General features: G+C 29.0%; 1 protein-coding gene across 2 annotated transcripts in view; it reads right to left on the reverse strand.

Annotated features, from left to right (window-relative positions):
- The window catches only part of Phb2 (prohibitin 2), a 63,974-nt gene that overhangs the window by 11,564 nt on the left and 32,217 nt on the right, over positions 1–20,193 (reverse strand). For both annotated transcript variants that reach the window (XM_075369495.1, XM_075369505.1), the window contains exons 5-7: positions 18,390–18,497; positions 14,599–14,676; positions 11,088–11,184 (exon numbers count right to left, since the gene is read on the reverse strand). In XM_075369495.1, coding sequence (XP_075225610.1) covers positions 11,088–11,184; positions 14,599–14,676; positions 18,390–18,497 — 283 coding nt within the window. The remainder of the gene's footprint in view (positions 1–11,087; positions 11,185–14,598; positions 14,677–18,389; positions 18,498–20,193) is intronic.

The following is a 20,193-nucleotide window of genomic DNA, read 5'->3' on the forward strand; positions in this document are numbered from 1 at the left end:
TGACTTTAATGCAACTTATTCCCTCAATATTAAAAACTAGGAGCACTGCAGATTATTGAGCTAATAAACTTAATCCCAACAACTAATATTTTTCTTTTACCTAATTGTTTTTAAATAAAGAATGCATTTTGAAGAAGCAATAACATAAAGGGTGAAAAGTCAACAAATGTTTACTGTATAAATTGAAAAGGTATACAAAAATATTTATTAGACTACAAGTCTAATAAAAAAGATAATACAAAAAGTATGAATAAAAAATATAGAATTATATAGTTAACTAAAACAAATCATGTTAACATTCAGCTTAAACAATGTAACAAATAACAGTTATTAATTTAAAGTTAGAAAAAAATATTAGACAAAGAGAAAAAAAGAAAGAGTCAACACTTAAAATGAAATAATTGCAATAATAATGAAATTTTAACAATAAGAATTTTTTTAAAAAGACCAAAGCAGCAGTTTATTCTTTCAAAACTGGAAATAAGATTACAAATTTTGTTAAACAATTAGCTGCACAATGAATTTGTCTTTGTTTATACTTACTATTTAAATTGGTAGAAACTTTTTGTGCCCTTCTCTTTACAAAAAAGCAAGTTTTTAGAAGATATGATGATAATACTGAATCTAGAAAATTCTAGTGTTAATATCTGAAACCAGTTGGGGAACTATTTTACACATTTAAAAATATTTGATTCAGCCAGAGAATAAAGATAAACTTGTTTATTAACCCCTTGGCTCCAGATCTATTACCCGTGATATATAAAAGTAGATTAATGCTAGTTCTAGCACATTCTTGACTTCTGAGGCCATTGATCTTGAGGTGCAAATCATAATGCAATTTTTAACTTGCTATTTTATATTATGGGGTATCAGCAGCATGTTAGGGGAGGTCACTCATGCCTTTTTGAATGCTAATCACATGTAAATGCAGTCTTGGCAACAAGCTAGGGTCAGATTTTTTTTATAAATTTTACAGTTAATAATAATAATAAGATTTATTTTTCAATAGGTTCAACCTTTAAATTACATACCACATCTGATCAGAAAAATAATAGTTATTGAGATAATTTAGACAAATAACACCTTCTACGGTAAATTCCACAAAGCCTAACCAATTTGGATGATAGATGACCTTTGTAATTTATTTTAGCCATTTCAGTCTTTTTAATGCAAAATCATTTTGCAAATTTTCAAAGTTACTAATGTGAATATGTTGACCAAATTAAAAAGCCAAAATGGCAGGTTCAATACAGCTAACCTAAACTTTAAAAACTGAATAATTTATACTAAAACTAAGTATAAATACTGTATTTATAGGTTTTTGAGTTCAATTCAGCTGTCTTAAATTTCCAAATTCAGAATAGCAGATTCAGTAAACTCATGTAAAATTTTATTAATGAAAAATGTTGTACTTACATATTTTTAAATCACAGAAACATGAAATCAAAATTTATAATTTTTTTATTTCTTTGAAAACATGCTTTTTCAAACCTTATGCTCCAGCTTGTGTAACAGAAAATAACACTCTGTACAAGATCATTACCAGAAATAATTTAATAAATTTAGATGATGAGTGGTTCCAAGCTTCTATAGCAGCAGTTATCATCAAAAGTTTACATGTTTATGAAGAAAACAGGCATGCAAAAGTAAGAAGTGACTTTCATCAGCAGAAACAGGTTAATAAGATTTTTTTCATTATATATTACATGACTGCAGCTTATGTTATACATATTTTCCTATGACATATTTTTAGAATATTTCTATACCGTCAGAAAGAGAATATTTAAATGAATACTTTGGTATGACTAAAATTAAATTCTAGTGTATATATAAGCACAGTTATAAAAGAAATTGAATTTTGATAAAAAATACATGGTTGATTATTAGTTTATAGAACTACAGCATATTAATAGCAGTATTATATTTAGAAGATTTGTATAGGAATGTAAACCTACTTTTCCCTTTTGCGTTAAAGAAGTGTATATAACTTATTGTTTCACAAATAGAAATGGGTATATCAACTTTTGTCTTTGATATTACCTGTCCCAGCGTTATAGTTAAGATACATGCAAAGCATCCAAAATAAAAATGAAACCAATTAAATTATTGCTGACAATAATGATGTTTATTATCCTGCCAGTTCCTGTGTTGAATAGAATGAAGATGTTACTTTTAGAGCTGAATATTATCTGTATTTTGGTGGACTTGGGCTTGACATGATGGGGAAATAGCATGACTGATCAGTAAAGAGGGCAATACAAAACTTAAGTCTGGCATGAAATGCTTCTTAATTTTAAGAATGACTTGTCATTCACCCAGGGTGCCTACAATCATTACAGTAATGGCATTTAATTTGCATATACTAATTTTATTTTACTGATTACTAAATTGTTTTCAATATTAAAATACGCAAAAAATAATTTTATTTCTGTCTCTTTCGATTTTGAGAATAAAATATGTTTAAATTTGGAATGGATATCAATAGAGCGAACAAATATCCGGGGGTTTACATATTCCCAACACAAAATTTAACTATATTCCAACTTTAATAACATTTACAAAACTAGTTTATGTTCTTAGCACAAAATTGTCAGGAAAATTTACCTGTTTATATGGGATATGCAGCTCTGGCTACAATAAATTAAGCATGCTGTAATGCAATACAAACCAGTTTTTCTGCTCCTCATAAACAACTCTACAGCTATTCCTACAACTACAAATTTTCAACAACTTTCCATTTGCTGGCTACTGGTTCATTGTAACAAAAGATAAAATGATATAAAAATTTCCATCCCTGTTATTTATGGTGTTTAATCTTATTTGCCCTTTCACTTAAATATATACTCTTTTTAAGTGCTGAAAAATGTTATTGCTAGTGAGGCAACCAAGGTCATTTTGTAAATTACTGTTGCTAATAGCTTTCAGAAAAAAAAAGTCCTGCAGAATAACTTCTTTATATTAAAAAAAAATAATAATATCATTTATTAAGAAATACTGCTTAATTTTACAATGCTGCTTAATTTTGTTTTTTCTTTATTTACATACTCAGCTAAGATGTTTAAAAAATATATACCCTATATTAATAGAAAGTGACTACTTTCTTGTTAATCTTCAAATTTTTTAACTATGAAATACATGTTTTTAATGCTTATACAACAAAGTAATATCAATTTGAATTTTAGTGTGAAATTCTAAAAATATTTTTTTAAACAAATTCATAATTTTTAAAGAGCTGTTTCAAAAATAAATTTATAATTTTTTGGATAGCAACTTCTTACAACTTAGTCGCAACTTTCAAATTATGCCCTGATTGTTTTAAAGCTTAAAGGAAATAAAAGTTGATAATGCACAATGTGTTAAAATACATATTGTGTAATTCCATATGTTAATTAACCCTTCACGGGTGGGGTTAATATTCTAGCCATATTACATTTTTAAAATTTTATTTCTAGCATATTCTATGTGGCCGCACTACCTTTTAGCAATAGGTGCAAAAATCTTTTTTTGTTTTTATGATATTTTATCACTTAATAGTATATATAAATAAGTACTATGACATTTTGAAGTCTGTGATAATTTTTTTGTTGAGTTTGTAGCGTAAAAAATGTAGGCGGATACATCCGCATTATGGTCTTACGGGCCTAGATGAGACCGCAACACTATTAATATATCTGCAATTAGCCCTTGAAATAAAAAAATTACATTTTAATACTATAATTTATTTTGGTTTACATGAACAATATTTTTTTTGTAATTATACATTTATTGAGTTTTTTATACATGTAATGTTATAAACTGATGTAAAAATGAACACTACGAAGTTATAAAAATGTTGAAGAAAAAAGTACAGATAAAATTAATTAGTAATGAAATTACCATAAAACATGTCAAAAATTATCATTGTTATAATAAAAATAAAACAAGGTTTGCTGAAATACAAATATGAAAAGAAAATGTCGATACATGAATAACATGATAGAAAACAGTTACAAGAATAAACTAAAAAGTTTTGTTTGTAGTGAATACAACATTTCAAATAATGAAATAAACATAAGCATGACATAAAATGAACATAAAGCATTACAAATTATCAATTATATAATATAAATTAAAAAAAAAAGAAATTTTCAATAGTATGTTTTTTTGTGAGATTTGTTGAATTCTCTCTTTAACCAGGTCTTCGATTAATTTGTATCTGAACTGCTTATGAGACATTGGTTTATTGCCACTTGTCATTGTACATGTTTGTAGAGTATGTATGAATTAACTGTAGCAACTTCTAATAACCAGAACATTTCACAGTACCATTTCTTTGTGCATCTCAAAAATTGTTAACTTGAAATAAAATGGTCACTGTGGTCCACACCTCCCATATGCTTTGTGTAGTCTGTCACTGCAGTTAGTTTTATAGAGGTTTATTTGGATATTTGTCGGGAACATCTGTGAAGCCTACTAACTTTGTGTTTTGTTGTTACAACCATTACAGGTGTTTTGTCTTTCCAACAAATAAATGTGATGCCTTTTTTATTCCTGTGTGTGAGCACAAGTCACCACACTTCATTTTTTTTTGTACTTATATTAGGCATATTCTTTCTATGTACCATGACAGTCCCTGTGATAAACATTGATTTTTTTAGTAGCTCTTCAGCAAGTTCAGAGCTATTGTAAGTAATGATCAACAAATACATGATGGCCAGATGGAGGATTAGCTTGATCTTTAATTAGACTGAACTAATGCTGATACAATCTGAGTAGTTTTTAACAATTCAGAACCAGGAATTATTTCTTCTCTGCCAGAATATGGAATAAAGTTGTAAATGTAACCATTTAAACCAGGCATGTCTAACATGCAGCCCACAGGCCGCGTGTGACCCACTAAGATTGATAACCAATACGTCTATTTAACTTTTGACACCACTGGATTCTTTAATTAAAATTATAAGTAAAAATTCCATAATGAAACAAAATTAGTTTTAAAAAATTATTTATAAAAAAATAATACTGCAAACTACTGATTGTAAATGCCAGTAACTAACTGCAAGAATGCAAGAAGGCAACTGAATTCTCGCTTCTACTCAGTCATTGAACGCATTGTACTATCTCCCCTACCATACTAGCAGCATTGCCCATACCACTTCATATGCCACTCCCAATCGAGTTTCTGCATATCCGTGTGTTTACGATTTCTTCTGTTATATTTTGCGTATGACAGTGAGTCACGAAATGCCAGTAGAGTCTGAAGCTATTCATTAGCAGTCAGTGAAAGAATGCTGCGTTCCAGTCTAGTTTGCACATAACAATTTTCATCTGGTTTAAAAAAGTAGTGATTTTTGTTTAGTGTTTAACTAACAATTTATTAAAAAATGCACAAGCCCTCCAGAAGTACGTGCAGAAAACGATCAATTGAAGATGAGCAACACACTTTTTAAGAAAATTACAGTTCTTTTATATTCAAAGAAAAAATAAAATTTTATGTTTGATATGTAGAAAAGCCATAGCAGTTTGTAAAGAGTAGAATATTAAAAGAACTCTGTGATACAATTTATAAAGAAAAAGACAAATATGTAGGGAAGCTTCATGAAGATAAATTGTCAGAATTAGTGTTGACAATTCAAAAACAACCAAGCATATTTGCCAAACCTATTGAAGATAATTCAGCTGCTGTAAAAACAAGCTACTTGATACTGCATTTAATTGCAACCAAGTCGAAACCTTTCACTGAAGGGGAATTTTTTAGCAAATGTATGATTCAGGCAGTGTATTGTGCCCATTACAATTAAAAAAATTCAAAAATGTAAGCTTAACAAGAAGGGCACTGCCAGCAGAACTAATGATATAGCCGAAAATTTACCAACTAAAATCAATAATTCTAACATTTGAAACTTATTCCATTGGAACTGACGACAGCAGAGACGTACAAGATAAAGCTCAGCTAGTTGTCTTTACTTACAGATGTGATGCGCGAACTTGAAAGTAACTGAAGAGCTAGCTTCTGGAGATTATCCCAATGCATGATACAACCACTGGGGTTGATATTTTTAACGCAATTATGGATGTTCTGAATAAATGTAATTTTTATCATTACAAAAACTAGTTTCTTTTGCAACTGATGGTGCTCCTGCTATGACTGGTTTTACTACACAAGTAAAAGAAAAATTCACAGAACAAGGTAATAATTCTCTTCTTTCATTGTATTATTCATCAACAAACATTATGCTTCAGTTCTAAATATTGACCATGTTTAAAAAAATGTTACTAAAATTGTAAATTATATTTGCGCACATACACTTAATCCCTGTCAATTTCTAGAAGATATAGGAAGTGAATACACCAATCTACCTTATCACAGAGAAATTCTATGGATTTCTAGTCAAGGTTTTAAAGCAATTCTTTCAATTGTTACATGAAATTATCATTTTTTTAGAATCCAAAAATTATGAAAGTAAAATATTAAAAGACGATCAATAGATAAAACATCTAGCTTTTGCCATTGACATAACAAATCATCTTAGTCAATCTCAAACTACAAGACAAACATGTGGTTACTACTTTCTTTCATAACATCAACGTTTTTAAACAGAAATTATTACTCTGGGAAAAGCAGATTCAAAAAGAAAATTTCTCACTTTGAATCTGTCAGTCATTATTATAAAAATAACCACAATTGAAATTCTCAGAATACACCAACGAAATTAAATTGTTAGAAAATGAATTTGAAAGAAGATTTTTTGACTTCAAGAAATGTGAAAATAGATTTCAATTATTTACTTCTTTGTCTAATGATGTTGGATCCGTTGATGAAAATTTACAACTGGAACTAATAGAAATTCAGTGCGATTCTGTATTGAAACAAAAATATTTGGATGTTGGGATTCCACATTTCTATAATTATTTATCACCGGAGCAATTTCCCAATGTGTTATTAGCAATTAAATGTATTTTTAATCTATGATTGGTAGCAATATTTGTACAAACAACTATTTTCTACTTTAAAAAATAATAAAACTGTGGAAAGACCAAGATTAACAGACAAGCAATTTTAAAAATAAGTACAGCTCAACAAATTCAACCAAATTTTGAAGATTTGGTTAATGAAAGACATTCCCAATTTCTTAGAAAAGAAATATAATTTATTCAAATAATGTTAAATTGAAAAAAATAAACTTTCCTATACACATATATTTTTTTTAATATATTTACATTCTGTGTATTATTTTGAACGTATTGATGTTTATAATAAAACATGCTTCATCTTTATTTCCAGTTGTTTTTTTGTTTTGAGGCCCCCGATTTAAAATATAATACTTAATATGGCCCTTGGTGGTTAATGAGTTTGAGATGCCTAATTTAAACTATCCTAAATAAAAAAACTTTAAGACCAAACTTTGTAGATTTGTTTGGGTTATAAACACGAAAGTAAATTTTTCCTTTGAAGGAAATTGAACTTTCATCAAACTGATATGCAAAAACTAGGATCACAGAATAACTGACATTTGTTCTGAATCGTGTTTTTATACCTTGATCGATGCTCTCAATGTCTTTACTGCTAGTAAAGACATTACTAAAGAATTGCATTCGGTTGAACCACTTCCTGAAAAATAATCTTTTAGCTCTGATAATGGACCCACATTGAGTAATACTCCCAAGAAAGCTTTCAAATCAAAAACCATAGCATCTTTTCACTTTTTCATTTTCGTTTAGGGCTAGTCAAGGCAAGTTTTTGCTTCTAGGCAAAAATATGTCTCAGAGCATATCACTTTAAGTAAATCATCATCAAAAGCAAACAAAAATAGTCTACGGGCAACGTGTTTACACTGAAAGAAGTTGGTAAAACTGGTCTGGAATTATTATTTATAACTGTCATATTACTTACTGGCCCATTGTCACTAAACTCACATCAATCCAGTCATCCTGATTACTGTCAGTTTCTATTGTCATTTAATGGTTCAGTTCCTCTTCCATCATTATCACCTAAATTATCATTTATTACACTCTACAACTGTGATATAACACTACTATTATTAAGATCAGAACTTGCAACACTGTCGCTATAATCCCCATCACTTTCTTCAATGCTCATTCCCTCATCTTCATTTTGTAGAATATTGATCACTGACATAGATCTATTAGTATTTCAATACCATAATGGAAATATTTGAGTTATAAACGTTAAACACTATCTTACTATGACAACAAAGAGACATTACATAAGTGCCACTCCCAACAACCCACCTCAGAAAACCAATTCCATTCCTGCCTAATTTTTAGTGCTGGCAACTTGATTAAAAATCCCTAAACACGATGCATTAATGATAAAAATGGTGTAACACTACTAAATATGTAACATTAATTGATATAGCAGCTCCAATAATATGTCACAACTTTAGTGATATTACGGTCTAGAGACCGTAAAGTCTAGAATCACATGCTGATAAATCCACAAAAAATTAAAATTTTGAGTGAATGGATGTGTATATGCTACCGCCCGTGAAGGGTTAATAATAAAAATAATTTACAAAACCATAACCATTTATTTTTTACAAGGAAAAAAGAAAAAAAATTCAAATTTTAAATCTTATGATATAACATTTCTTTGGGATTTTAGACAAAGAATCAATTAAAAGTTATAATTTTTTGTGGAATAATATTTATATATTGGGGAATGCACACAAAATGTCACTATGTATATAGTCAGGGTGACATTAAATAAAACAAATTTTTAAAAAAAAGGTTTCCTTATAAAAATATCTCCTCTTTAATTTAGTAGTGGGGTTATTTGGCAAATTAATGAATAGTTATTATTAGAAAAAAAAAGCTCTAAAATTTTAAGAACTGGTGCATAAAATTAACTTTTTGCAAAGATTTCTACTCCTGTAAAAAATGTTCAACTATTCAGCTGGTCGTATTGTTTTTAACAGAAAAAATCTAATCTTGCTCTCCTAATTTGAAATAGTTCAAAATAAGATAGATGGTTGATCAATATTTGTAAAATAACACTGCAGACACATCAAGTTGCTGTCTTCCTACTCTCAGCTTAATGAAGGGATATTGCAGAATAAGAAAGTTACCAATCCCATTTTCGCAACTGACCTGCAGTTATTCTGTACAGTGGTTATTCCCTCCTTCTAATCTTTCTTTTAACATTTCCATAAAGTGTTACTAAAATGGCAACTTTTTCTTACAGACTAAACAAGTTAGAAAAGGGCAGACTGATAATATTGGTTTTTAAGATTCAAAAGATTATGTAAAAAAAAGACTACAAATATGAGAGTTCTCAAGATAATACTATAAAAGATACTAAGACCCCATAACAGTCTTCCAACCAGCCATACCAAAATGGATGTAAGCATTTTAATTTTGTGTCAAATATAATTCTCACACTGTAATATACAGGTTTTTTTTTTAATATACTGATCAATAAGTGAAAACTGGAACAATGAGATTAAAGCTATTACAAATGGAAGTGCCCTGAATCTAATGAGCATGAAATAATATTTTCAGACCAAATAATGCCTATTTGAGTTCCAATAAAAGAATACACCATAAATAAACCTACAGATTCAGATTATTCATGTTATTTAATAAAATATTAAACAAGTCCTGACAAATAATTAAAATGAGAGGGTTTATTTGTATTTGTCTAAAAAAAGAAGGAATTTCATGTAGGGATGCAAAATCAGGCCTGTATTATCATTATAATTACTTTAACATGTTTTAAGGTATTAAAAAATGGCTTAAAATCACTATTCTTATAGAGAGTAATTGCAAATCGTTAATTCCAGTCATTTTTTTAAGTTAAACCTCTTAATCGCCGGAAGATAAAGAGAAATATCACATTAAAAAATTGTGAAGAAAATTTCAGGAATATGTTACACAATGCACATGGATTATCAGAGTAAATAAGTAGAACATGTAAAAATAACAAAAATTGCAAAGTAGGCAGACATTAGTAGCTTTGGTATTAAAGAAAATAAATTGAGAAGGGAATTGATTTATTAAAAGAAAATTAAACAAACCATTGTTAAATACTCAATCTTATTCTAAATTCCAAAAATATGGGAAAAATTAAAGTAGATAGAAGAAAATATGTATAAAAAAAAGATACATAAGATCCTTTACAAAAAAATAAATAGTGTATTAAGATCAACACAAAAAGTAAAAGAACTTGTAGGTGAACAGATGAGACGGAAAATTTAGTAAGAAAGGATTAGGAATACTAACACGGGTATATTTTCTATAATATTTATGCATTTCCAGCAAATTTTAAGAGTTTAAAAAATAAACAATGATAATTTAAATGTTAACACAGACCTGATTTTGTAAGCCACTTTAAAGTTGCTTTATTCCTTACTTAAATAGTACATACAATATCTATTAATAAAAATTGGTTCAACTACTAAGTAATAAAGTTAACTGAAAAATTCTGAAAAGCAAATAATTATATCGCTTAAGAATTAATGTTAGAGATCTTTCTGTTAAATAAAAAGTATGATAATCTACTTCATTACTACTAGCAGTATAATTTTGAGAAAAATTGAAAATTAAAATTTCTATAAAAAAACTATTATTATAACTGTACTTAATAAGAACATGAAAATGGAAAGAGGAACAGATAATAAGCAGGGAAAACAAAATGATATTTATAATAACAAAGTACTTTTATTGTAATAAAACAAAATAAAGATAAATTGTATTCACTCCATTTTTAATAAAAACAGCATTCTTTAATCAGTCATCACTGTATTCAAATGATTTTTTTGTATAGGCACAATAATTGTATGTTTTTATTTTCTAAATAGGCCAAAGTCTGGCTGAATTATTAAAGATAGGAGTGAATTTATGGTATATCTAATTTAAATCCTAAAAATTATTACTGTGAAGAATTAAATTATATAGACTGAATAAAAAAAATTTGGTTATGTAATTTATGCAGCATTTTTCAATCACTGTAAAATATTTGTTTATTACACTCTCCACGGTATAGTTATTGTCACAAAATATTTTTCACCAGCGTTAAATTAATGTACAGCAAATTTTAATATTACAAAACCTTACTACATTCACAATTTATAATTATTTTTTCTTACTTTTCAACTTTTCACTGAGATCATCGAAGGCTGGATCGCTAATGTTTAGCATAAGAGCAGATCCACTAAGGTAGACTTTATTCTGAGAGTTGGCAATCTAAAAAACAAAGAACATCATTATACAAGCAGTTCATTTATTTGTGTTATTTTATAGAGGCATTACACCAAATATTTTTATTTAAGATATTATCACCTCTTTCAATAAAACAATTACTGTAATTTTTTTTACAAATGTAAACAGCACACTGTTAAGCCCTACTAGTTTTGATATCAAAAGTTTTTATATTGAATTTTTCAACACTACAAAAATCTACTGAATGGAGTGGATATGTCTTCAAAGCCCGCTTCAAAAACTACGCCAAGCATTATTAGTGTGGTTTCAGTTGTTGTGAAGGATGGAGATTTCATAGCACTTATTTATTACTCTATAAAAAAATTGAAATTGATGTGACAACATAAAAATCTAATGTAAAACTGCTTTGTCATATATAACTTACTGGAATTAGCAATTGCTCATTGAGATATTTTTTATTGTTATACATTTTCAAGAATGGAAAGAGCTAATGAAAGAACATAAATGTGTTGACTACTCAACATGATGTCGCTGTAAAACAATGTAAACCATGTAAAACTGTGCAATGATTATTAGTTCTGTATTTTTGTCACAACAGCAAGGAGATAAAACGATTTCAAAAACTGAACTGTTCTGACTAATAACGTCCAACATTGGTCAAAAGGATGAAACTTGTTATTTAAAAGTGCTTGACAGCAAAATAACCAATATTTTCCTACAACTACAAATCTACCAACATTAACAGCAACCTTGACATTACATAAATATGTGGGGTATTTTTAAGTAAGGTCCGATTGACTGTAACAATGTAAATTTTGTATAGTTATTGAAACATGCAAGTACCCTGGCTCCCAGCATGTCTTGTTCAAATGTAGATGCCATTTGCAGTCACAGCATCACTGTGTATGATTTATATTTTGAAGTTAAAATGTTTCAAATAACTGAGCGGCCCACCGAATGTAAAATACAGTCTGTGATTAGATTTTTGACCGCAAGGAACACGTTAGCAGTGGACATTCATTGCCAGATATGTGAAGTTTACGAGCCTAATTCAATGAGTAGTAGCAAAGTGTGTAAATGGATAAGACTGTTCAAGGGCAGGTGAGACAATGTCCATGATCAACCACGATCAGGCCGACCTTTTATAACCACAAACAATTCGATGTGTGAAGTTAACATAATTCAGGAAGACCAACGATTTACAATTTCCAGTCTGTCACTGATATTACCATAAGTTTCAAGGTCAGTGCTACATACAAAATCGTTTCTGAAATCTTGCAGTTCAAAAAATGTGGTTGTGATGGGTTCCCAGGCTGCTTTCTGAAGAACACCAAAAGAGAATGGCTAGTGTTTTAAACCTTTTGACCTGATATAGTGAAAAAGGAATTGAACTTTTGGGCCACATTGTCACAGGGGATGAGACATGGGTTTCTCACATCCCTCCAGCATCAAAGCGGCAGTCAATGGAATGGTGACTCACATCCAGCAGTCAAAGTGAAAGCCAGACAATACCAATACACAAGATTATGGCAACTGTGTTTTGGGATAGACATGATGTCCCATTAGTCGATTTTACATCCAAAGAGAAAACAATAAACTCAGCTGCGTACTGCGAGACCTTGATGAAGCTTCCGCTTGCTGTACAATATAAGAAATGTGGTCTACTGTCATCTGGAATTAATCAGATCTTTTGGATGAGAGGCAAATGGACTACCCATTGTTCAGCTTGGACCTTGCGCGAGTGATTACAACCTTCTGCTACCTGAAGGAGTTTCTCGGTGGTCAGTGGTTTGACACTGATGACAAAGTGAAAAAAAAATAAAACACCTGAATACCGGTTTTTTCACAGTCGGTTGGTTGATTTCTATGACAAATGGCCACAAACAATTTAGTAAAATGCTATGATAATAATTTAAACAAACAAGGTAACTACGTAGAAAAGTAGCTTAAGTATAGTGTGAAATAAAAAATGTTTTTTACAAAATCTTTACTAGTTTTGTTTGTATTAAAAAATGGACCTTACTTAAATAATAGCCCTCGCACATGACTATTATGAAATATATAAACACAACTTAACAATTACATACTCGCTGGACAGATACAATTAAATACACCTTTTCAACCATTACTAAATTAAATTAAAAATTTTAATTTAAATTCCTGGCTTAAATTTTTAAGCCAGGAATATCAGTAGATGACAAGGTGAGAACAGCAGCCGATCGCTGAAGATGATCACATGGGAGACTGAAAATATTTTTATATAAGTTATTTGAAATATAACATTTATAAAATCTATTCTGCTTTTCAAATCAACATTTAGTAATTTTTAATAATTTCCATCATTGATCGCCACAGATAAAAACAGCATATGGTAATTTTACCCAATTTATTAAGATGAATATGAATTTTTTTTTTACTTTCCTGGCATCGTAGCTCTAGAGCTATGCTGCAAGAAGGAAAGTATGGTAATCAGTCAATAAATGGGGTACGAGTTCTTGAAATTTCATTACCCAGGGACTCCAAAAACCAAAAAAGTGGAGGATAATAATATTTGTACTGTAGTACATAACATTGGTGTGTTTGAAAGATTTTGACTGGATAAACCGATTTTAATGAAACCCTTTGGCACAGAGACTTGTGTATATGGGGAAATTTACTGATAAAAGTTTAGAGTCAACATCTCCAGAAAATGAGGTAGATATCTTCTTTAGGGGGTCAACTTTCTCAAAACTTTGCAAACAACCCCACTTTATATTATGTTCAGTACAAAAGCTTATCTTATTTAAAAAAATCTTTTTGCTTCCAAATATTTAAAAAACGCTATCTTTTTATTAACTGCATATTTTTAACCAAATTCTTTATTGTCCTTCTAGTAATGAAAGTGGCAAAAAATACCACTTTAGGTATAATATTGAGGATGGGGAACTGATCAAAGTTTAAAAATATCAATTTTCTGAATGTTTAAAAATTTTTTTTAGCCTATTTAAACTTTTAATAATATTACAATAAAATTTCATTATAATTCACCCTCACCCACTCCCAAAAAAAAATCTTAGGTAACGCTTTTATTGGTTTTATAATTTTCAGTAGAATTTTTTTTTAGTTTCTTCCATTTAAGATGGTAGACAAACCAAACATTTTTCTTTTGGGAGATGATTTTTTGGGTAGGGAAGCAGATAAAAGTGAAAAATACTGATTTTTTTTTTCCACTATATAAGAATAAATAATGCATGAAAGTATAACAACTTTGTTGTCAGCTTTTTATTATCAAAATAGTTGTAGTTTAAATGTCTGTCAATAATTTTCCACCAGTCCACTTGATATAATTGTTTAATTTAGTTATATTAACCTACCTACGAATATTTACAAAGTAATTTATTATTTATTAAAAAAACCCTTAATGAAATACAAGCAATATGATAATGAAGAAACACTTACAGTTCGGGAAATACTCTGAGCTGCTCTCAATTTTCGTAGCTTAAGGTAGCCAGGATTTTGGCTGACTGCTAGACCCAAGTAAAGTATAATTAAGGAAATTTATAGTTCAAATAAACAAAAGAAAAAAAACTACATTTCATTGTATAACAATATATAACCTTAATTTTAATAATTCTGAAAAAAAATATGGTATAAGTTGAATAAAACAAATAAAAGTTGGGAAATGTTAAAATTTTATTAATGACAGAAATACAATAAATTATTTGAAAAATTATTATTTCAAAATTGGCAATAAAATAAGATCTGATCAACAAAGCGCAATACTGTATCAGTGTTTAAATCATTCTGTTAGGTTCATTAAGTATATCTGGTACTGTGAACTGTACCATGGTTAGCACAGTTTTTCTATGAATTTTAGTTTGAATGTGATTGGTTTGCCATTGAAGTAATGCTGTACTTATTTAAAACGAAGGAATACACTGATATAGTACTCATTTTGTGTGTGTGTAATTGTAATGCTACAGCTACTGCAGTTGTATATGAAATATGTTTTTTGAAGTGCAGGATTCCAGACCCCAAAACAATTAACAGGACTTTTTGCAATCTTTGGGAAACAGTTTCACTAGTTGGGAAACAATCTGTCCAACATGACACCATTACTGATGTAGTTCAACGCAATCCAGGCATCATTATACATTTTTACACGGATTTGAATACTAGATCGTGGATACCGGTGTTCTTTGGTGATTGGGTTTCAATTAACCACACATCTCAGGAATGGTCGAACTGAGAATGTACAAGACTACACTTCATTTACACTCATACATATCATCCTCTGAAGAATTATCTAAACGGTAGTTACCGGAGGCTAAATAGGAAAAAAAAAAGAAAGGCATCATTATACAACATCTTTCTAAGCAGATTGCAGTTTTGCAATCGATGGTTTGGAGGACACTTAAACAAAACAAGTTTTATCCTATCATAATCAGCCAGATACAACTACACCCAGGAGATGGTCCACTTCGCTGGGAGTTCTGTAGTTGGTGGGATACAAATCGACAACTTTACAAATATGTTTTGTGTATTGATGAGGCAAATTTCACTCAAGATGGTGTCAACAAATTTGGCAATGAGCATACATGAGCAGAAGTAAATCTTCATGAAACAGTGGAAAAAAATTTTCAACACTGATTTAGCGTCAATTTATGGTGCAGCCTTCTTCAGAATCAGCTGTTTGGACCGTTAATATGACCTAGCCACTTAAATGCCAAGGTCTACTAGCACTTTCTTCTAGAAGAACTGCCACAGCTGTTTGAAGATGTTCCTCTAGTGCTGAGACGCAAAGTACACTTTCAGTAAGATGTAAGATGGCATGCCTCACCATTTCTCTTGTGCTGTTTCCATTCACTTAAATCATCATTTTCCTGAGAAATGGATTGGTTGTGGGGGGGTCATATTTCTGGCCACGAAGATTGTCGATCTAACACCTTAATGATTTTTGTGTTTGGGGATGGATGAAAAATAGAACTACAAAGAGTAACAAAAACAATACAGAATCATGCCAACAAATGTGTTGAAAACGGCAAGCTCATTTTTAAACAATTATTATAAACTAGTATGTATAATGCATTTTGGTCTAGTGTACTGTTTCTACATAAAATTCAAATTTTTCTTACTTTTCTTTGTTTTATTCAATTAAATCATTTAATTTAGAATTAAATTCTAATTGCTCAATCAAAAATCCAAAAGTACACATCTTGTATGAATAGTAAACACCATTTATACAAGATTCCCACTTTTTTACTTAAACTTAACAGTTTAAAACTTAAGTTTTGAATTTAGAAATAAATAATTTATTAATTAAAATTTTATTTCATAAGAAACTTGTAAGAAAGTAATTTTTATTTCAAAAGTCAGCAATATAAACAGCTGACAACAATTAAACAAAGGTAAAAGTTATATTTTTCAATATTTATATTCATTATTGATTTTGTGGTAATTCGCTAACAGATGTTGAAGTGTAACACTGCATTAGTGTTATTTTTTGGATGAAGTTTTATTTTTGTTTTATTAGTAAGCTTAAAAAATTAAAATTACAAAGATCTGAAAATAAAAAAAAAAATAGGTAAAAAGATTAAAGAACTCAAAATTTAATTTAGATTAAAAACACTTAGAAACCTATTGGTAAAAAAAACAATGTTTTTTAAGTTCAAGAAAGAATAGAAATAATATTTTTATTTAGAGAATAAAAACATCCTCAAAGAAGAGTAAAAGTAAAAGTAACATAACATTTGTAGTCACTATTTTGGTTTAATCAGAATTTAATTTTTTGATACCATTTTCCTTGTCCCATTTTGCTTTTTAAAATGATACATCAAATGATCATTGGTAATTTTTAGTTTTATAAATAAAACTGCTAGTTTATATATTATTACAAGAGTCATTAAATATATTAACAAAAGTACATGGAGAAAACAAATTTACAGGATTAAAAAATTTAGATTAAAAAAAAAAGACGACTACTCTTTAAAAGAATAACAGAAAAGGTTTAACAAAATAGAAACATTCTAAGAGTCAGGCATGGGCAACATCTTAGCACTTTTATATGGCTTACTTACTATATTTGTTACTTCAAAATGCCGCTTTTTAAATTCAAGCTTTTACAGTCAACATACTTCTAAATATCAACAGTTAATATTATAATAACTAGGAATTATTTGTTACTATAGGAAAATAACAAAATAACAGAAATTTTCAAACAAACTTTTGATCTATTTTTTCTTAAACCAAACAAAAGTAATAACTAAGATTTGTAAATCGCTAACCTCACAGCAGATAAAATTTCTGTGAGATAAATTAATAACATATATAAAGTTCAACAATAAACCATAAACAAGATAAAAGAATGCAATTTTGGTATGAACTGAACAGTGATTTATAAAGTTAAACACTTAAATTGGCTTTACACTAATAAGAGTAGGCAGTACACTTTGCATTACCCTGAAGCTTACTGAAGAGTGAAAATGATTACAATGAGATTCAACTTTACATTTCACCCTTAATGGTAACTTCCTTCATAAAATATTTTACTACTTGCTCACTTGAAAACACATTAATTACTGAATGAAGAGACATATCATATACCTCAACATAACATAACACTACATTCTGGAGAACACAAAAGAAGACACACACGAGTGAACTTCGTAATTCTGTAAATAAAAAGTTAGAGAAAAAAATTACATGCAGCCATAACAACATGTACTTGAAATGAGTACATGTACAAATTATGCACTCATTTCAACATTATGAAATATCATTTACGTTTTGCATAAAACCAAAGGAAAAAAAAAAGGTTTTTATATAGCCTTTATTATATACGAGATTTTCCAAGTTCTATAATTCTGACAAAACAATTGTGTTATACATGCGTTAAGTATTTGCCAGAATGTGTTCTTTTATCTTTATCTTGCACAATTTCAAGTTGTTGTGTAATTATTTTAGTGGTATCAGACAACAAAAAAAAATTATCTCATCTCTAGTAATCATAGCCACCTTGAGTTTCTGATCCCTAGAAACAGAGAAGTTAAAATTTGTGTACCATATACATGGTCCAAATAGTAGAAGGCATAGTAAGGTATCATATCTTTGGCTACCCACATCATGAAAATGATTGTAACATTATTCTGATTCAAGTAACCTTAAAAAATATGATCTAAGAAACACAGTTCATATCAATATTGTATATATCTCCATGGAGTAACAGAAAATAAAACTATCAAAAAGGATATCATTTTGGCAGCTTCTGCCTCTCCCTCTGCCTGCAAAATTTTCTGTTGGCGTTCTTGTTTAGCACGTTCTACAACGAAAACAGCACGTTGTGCTTCTTGTTGCGCTACCTGTAACATTAACCACAATGATGCAGAGATATATCGCTGTTAAGATATATTAATACTGTTTTCTGAATTTAGTTCAATCTACAAGAGCATAGTATTTTGAAAATTTAGAGCTGAATTTTCTTTACTGAAATGCTAATTAAAAAATTTATGAGTGATAATTTATTCTGCATGAATTTTTCTTTAAGTTGAATATTTCATTATTATTATTATTATTATTATTATAATACTGGTTTATTTATAGTTATGCTTAATTAGGACCTTTGTGTTCTGATTAGATACAAAATAATATTTTTTATACTGGAATACCTAACAAAACAAAGTTAAGTAATCCTGGAGAAAAAGATATCAGAAAATACTCAATTTGTCAAATACAATATAAATTTAATAGGCAAAGAAGTTTACAATTTTAAATAAAATATTTAAAATTTAGGTTCCAGTAGAAAGCCAAGGTGGGAATAGTAAACCATTTTCCTAATAATTCTGATGTAAAGTCTAATAAGCTATCCTAAAGAGCATCTGTCATTTGATTTTATGGTTTGAAAAGGAAAATAACTAAATGTCCTACGATCAGTGTGCAGTTTACTGATAAATCATTAATTATCCTATACAGTATTCTATTACAGTAATGGCAAACATTAGTTTGCATGTTTAGCTTATTGTAGAGAGAAGGATGTAGTTTCCTCCCCATCATGGGATGTAATGTGCTTATTAAACTTGCAATAATGCTGTATATTTAACCATTTAGATGCAGAGTTGTTATGAAAATTACTTACTTCCATAAATTTAGATTTTAGTGATATTTGAAAAAAAACATTGAAAAAATTGTTGTTGCTCTAAAATTGCAGTTAAAAAATATGCAACAATACCAATATGGCAACAGATAAAAAAATAACACCAGCCAAAGGATTCAGTTTTTTTGAGAGTGCGAGACATTAGACCTGCTCAATTTCTACAATCTAAGAAGTATGGTTCAGAGTTCAAATTAAAGTTTATTAGAAAATATATGATGATGATTTATAAAATTCAACAACTTGGATATAATAGTAAAATGGCCCCTGTTTGTTATCCAATCATCTATTCTTGAAAATATTTTGACTCACTGGTGCTCTTACGATAAAAAAAGTGAAGGGAATTTTTTTCAGAAAATTTTGTTGCAAATGCTATATCAGAATAGGAATTAAGTGGCTTATGTTAAAAATTACAATTTGTTGCAAAGTGTGTGCACTGAGTTAAGACTGATAAAAATGTACAATATACCTTTGTCCAGAGATGGCTTTCTACATAAGCGTATGTAAATTCATATTGTAGTGCTATTTAGTTTGTTTAAAATAGATGAAAATAACAAAAAAAAATTAAAAGGAGTAATTTTCACTATAGCAGAAATAAAATAAGGTGTAAGAATTTTCAAATGACATTTATTTGGAGAATCTTTATCATTTTTTCTATAATTTTTTAATAACTTTTTAAAACAAGGATTTCACGAACTGATGGGAAAATGAATATTATTGTTTTTTTTTTTTTTAAATAAGATAAATGAAGTATATTCTTTACATTTTATCTTAAATGCTAAAGCCATACAACAACTTAACTTTTCTGAAAAAATCTGAGTGTTGTAATAGTACACAGTTTTGAATTCTTTGTTCTTAAGAATAGCATTCATTTACCACGGCTATCACTGGTAATAAATATTACTCTT

This window comes from Lycorma delicatula, chromosome 1 (genome assembly GCF_047948215.1).
Source record: "Lycorma delicatula isolate Av1 chromosome 1, ASM4794821v1, whole genome shotgun sequence".
Taxonomy (NCBI): Eukaryota; Metazoa; Arthropoda; class Insecta; order Hemiptera; family Fulgoridae; genus Lycorma; species Lycorma delicatula.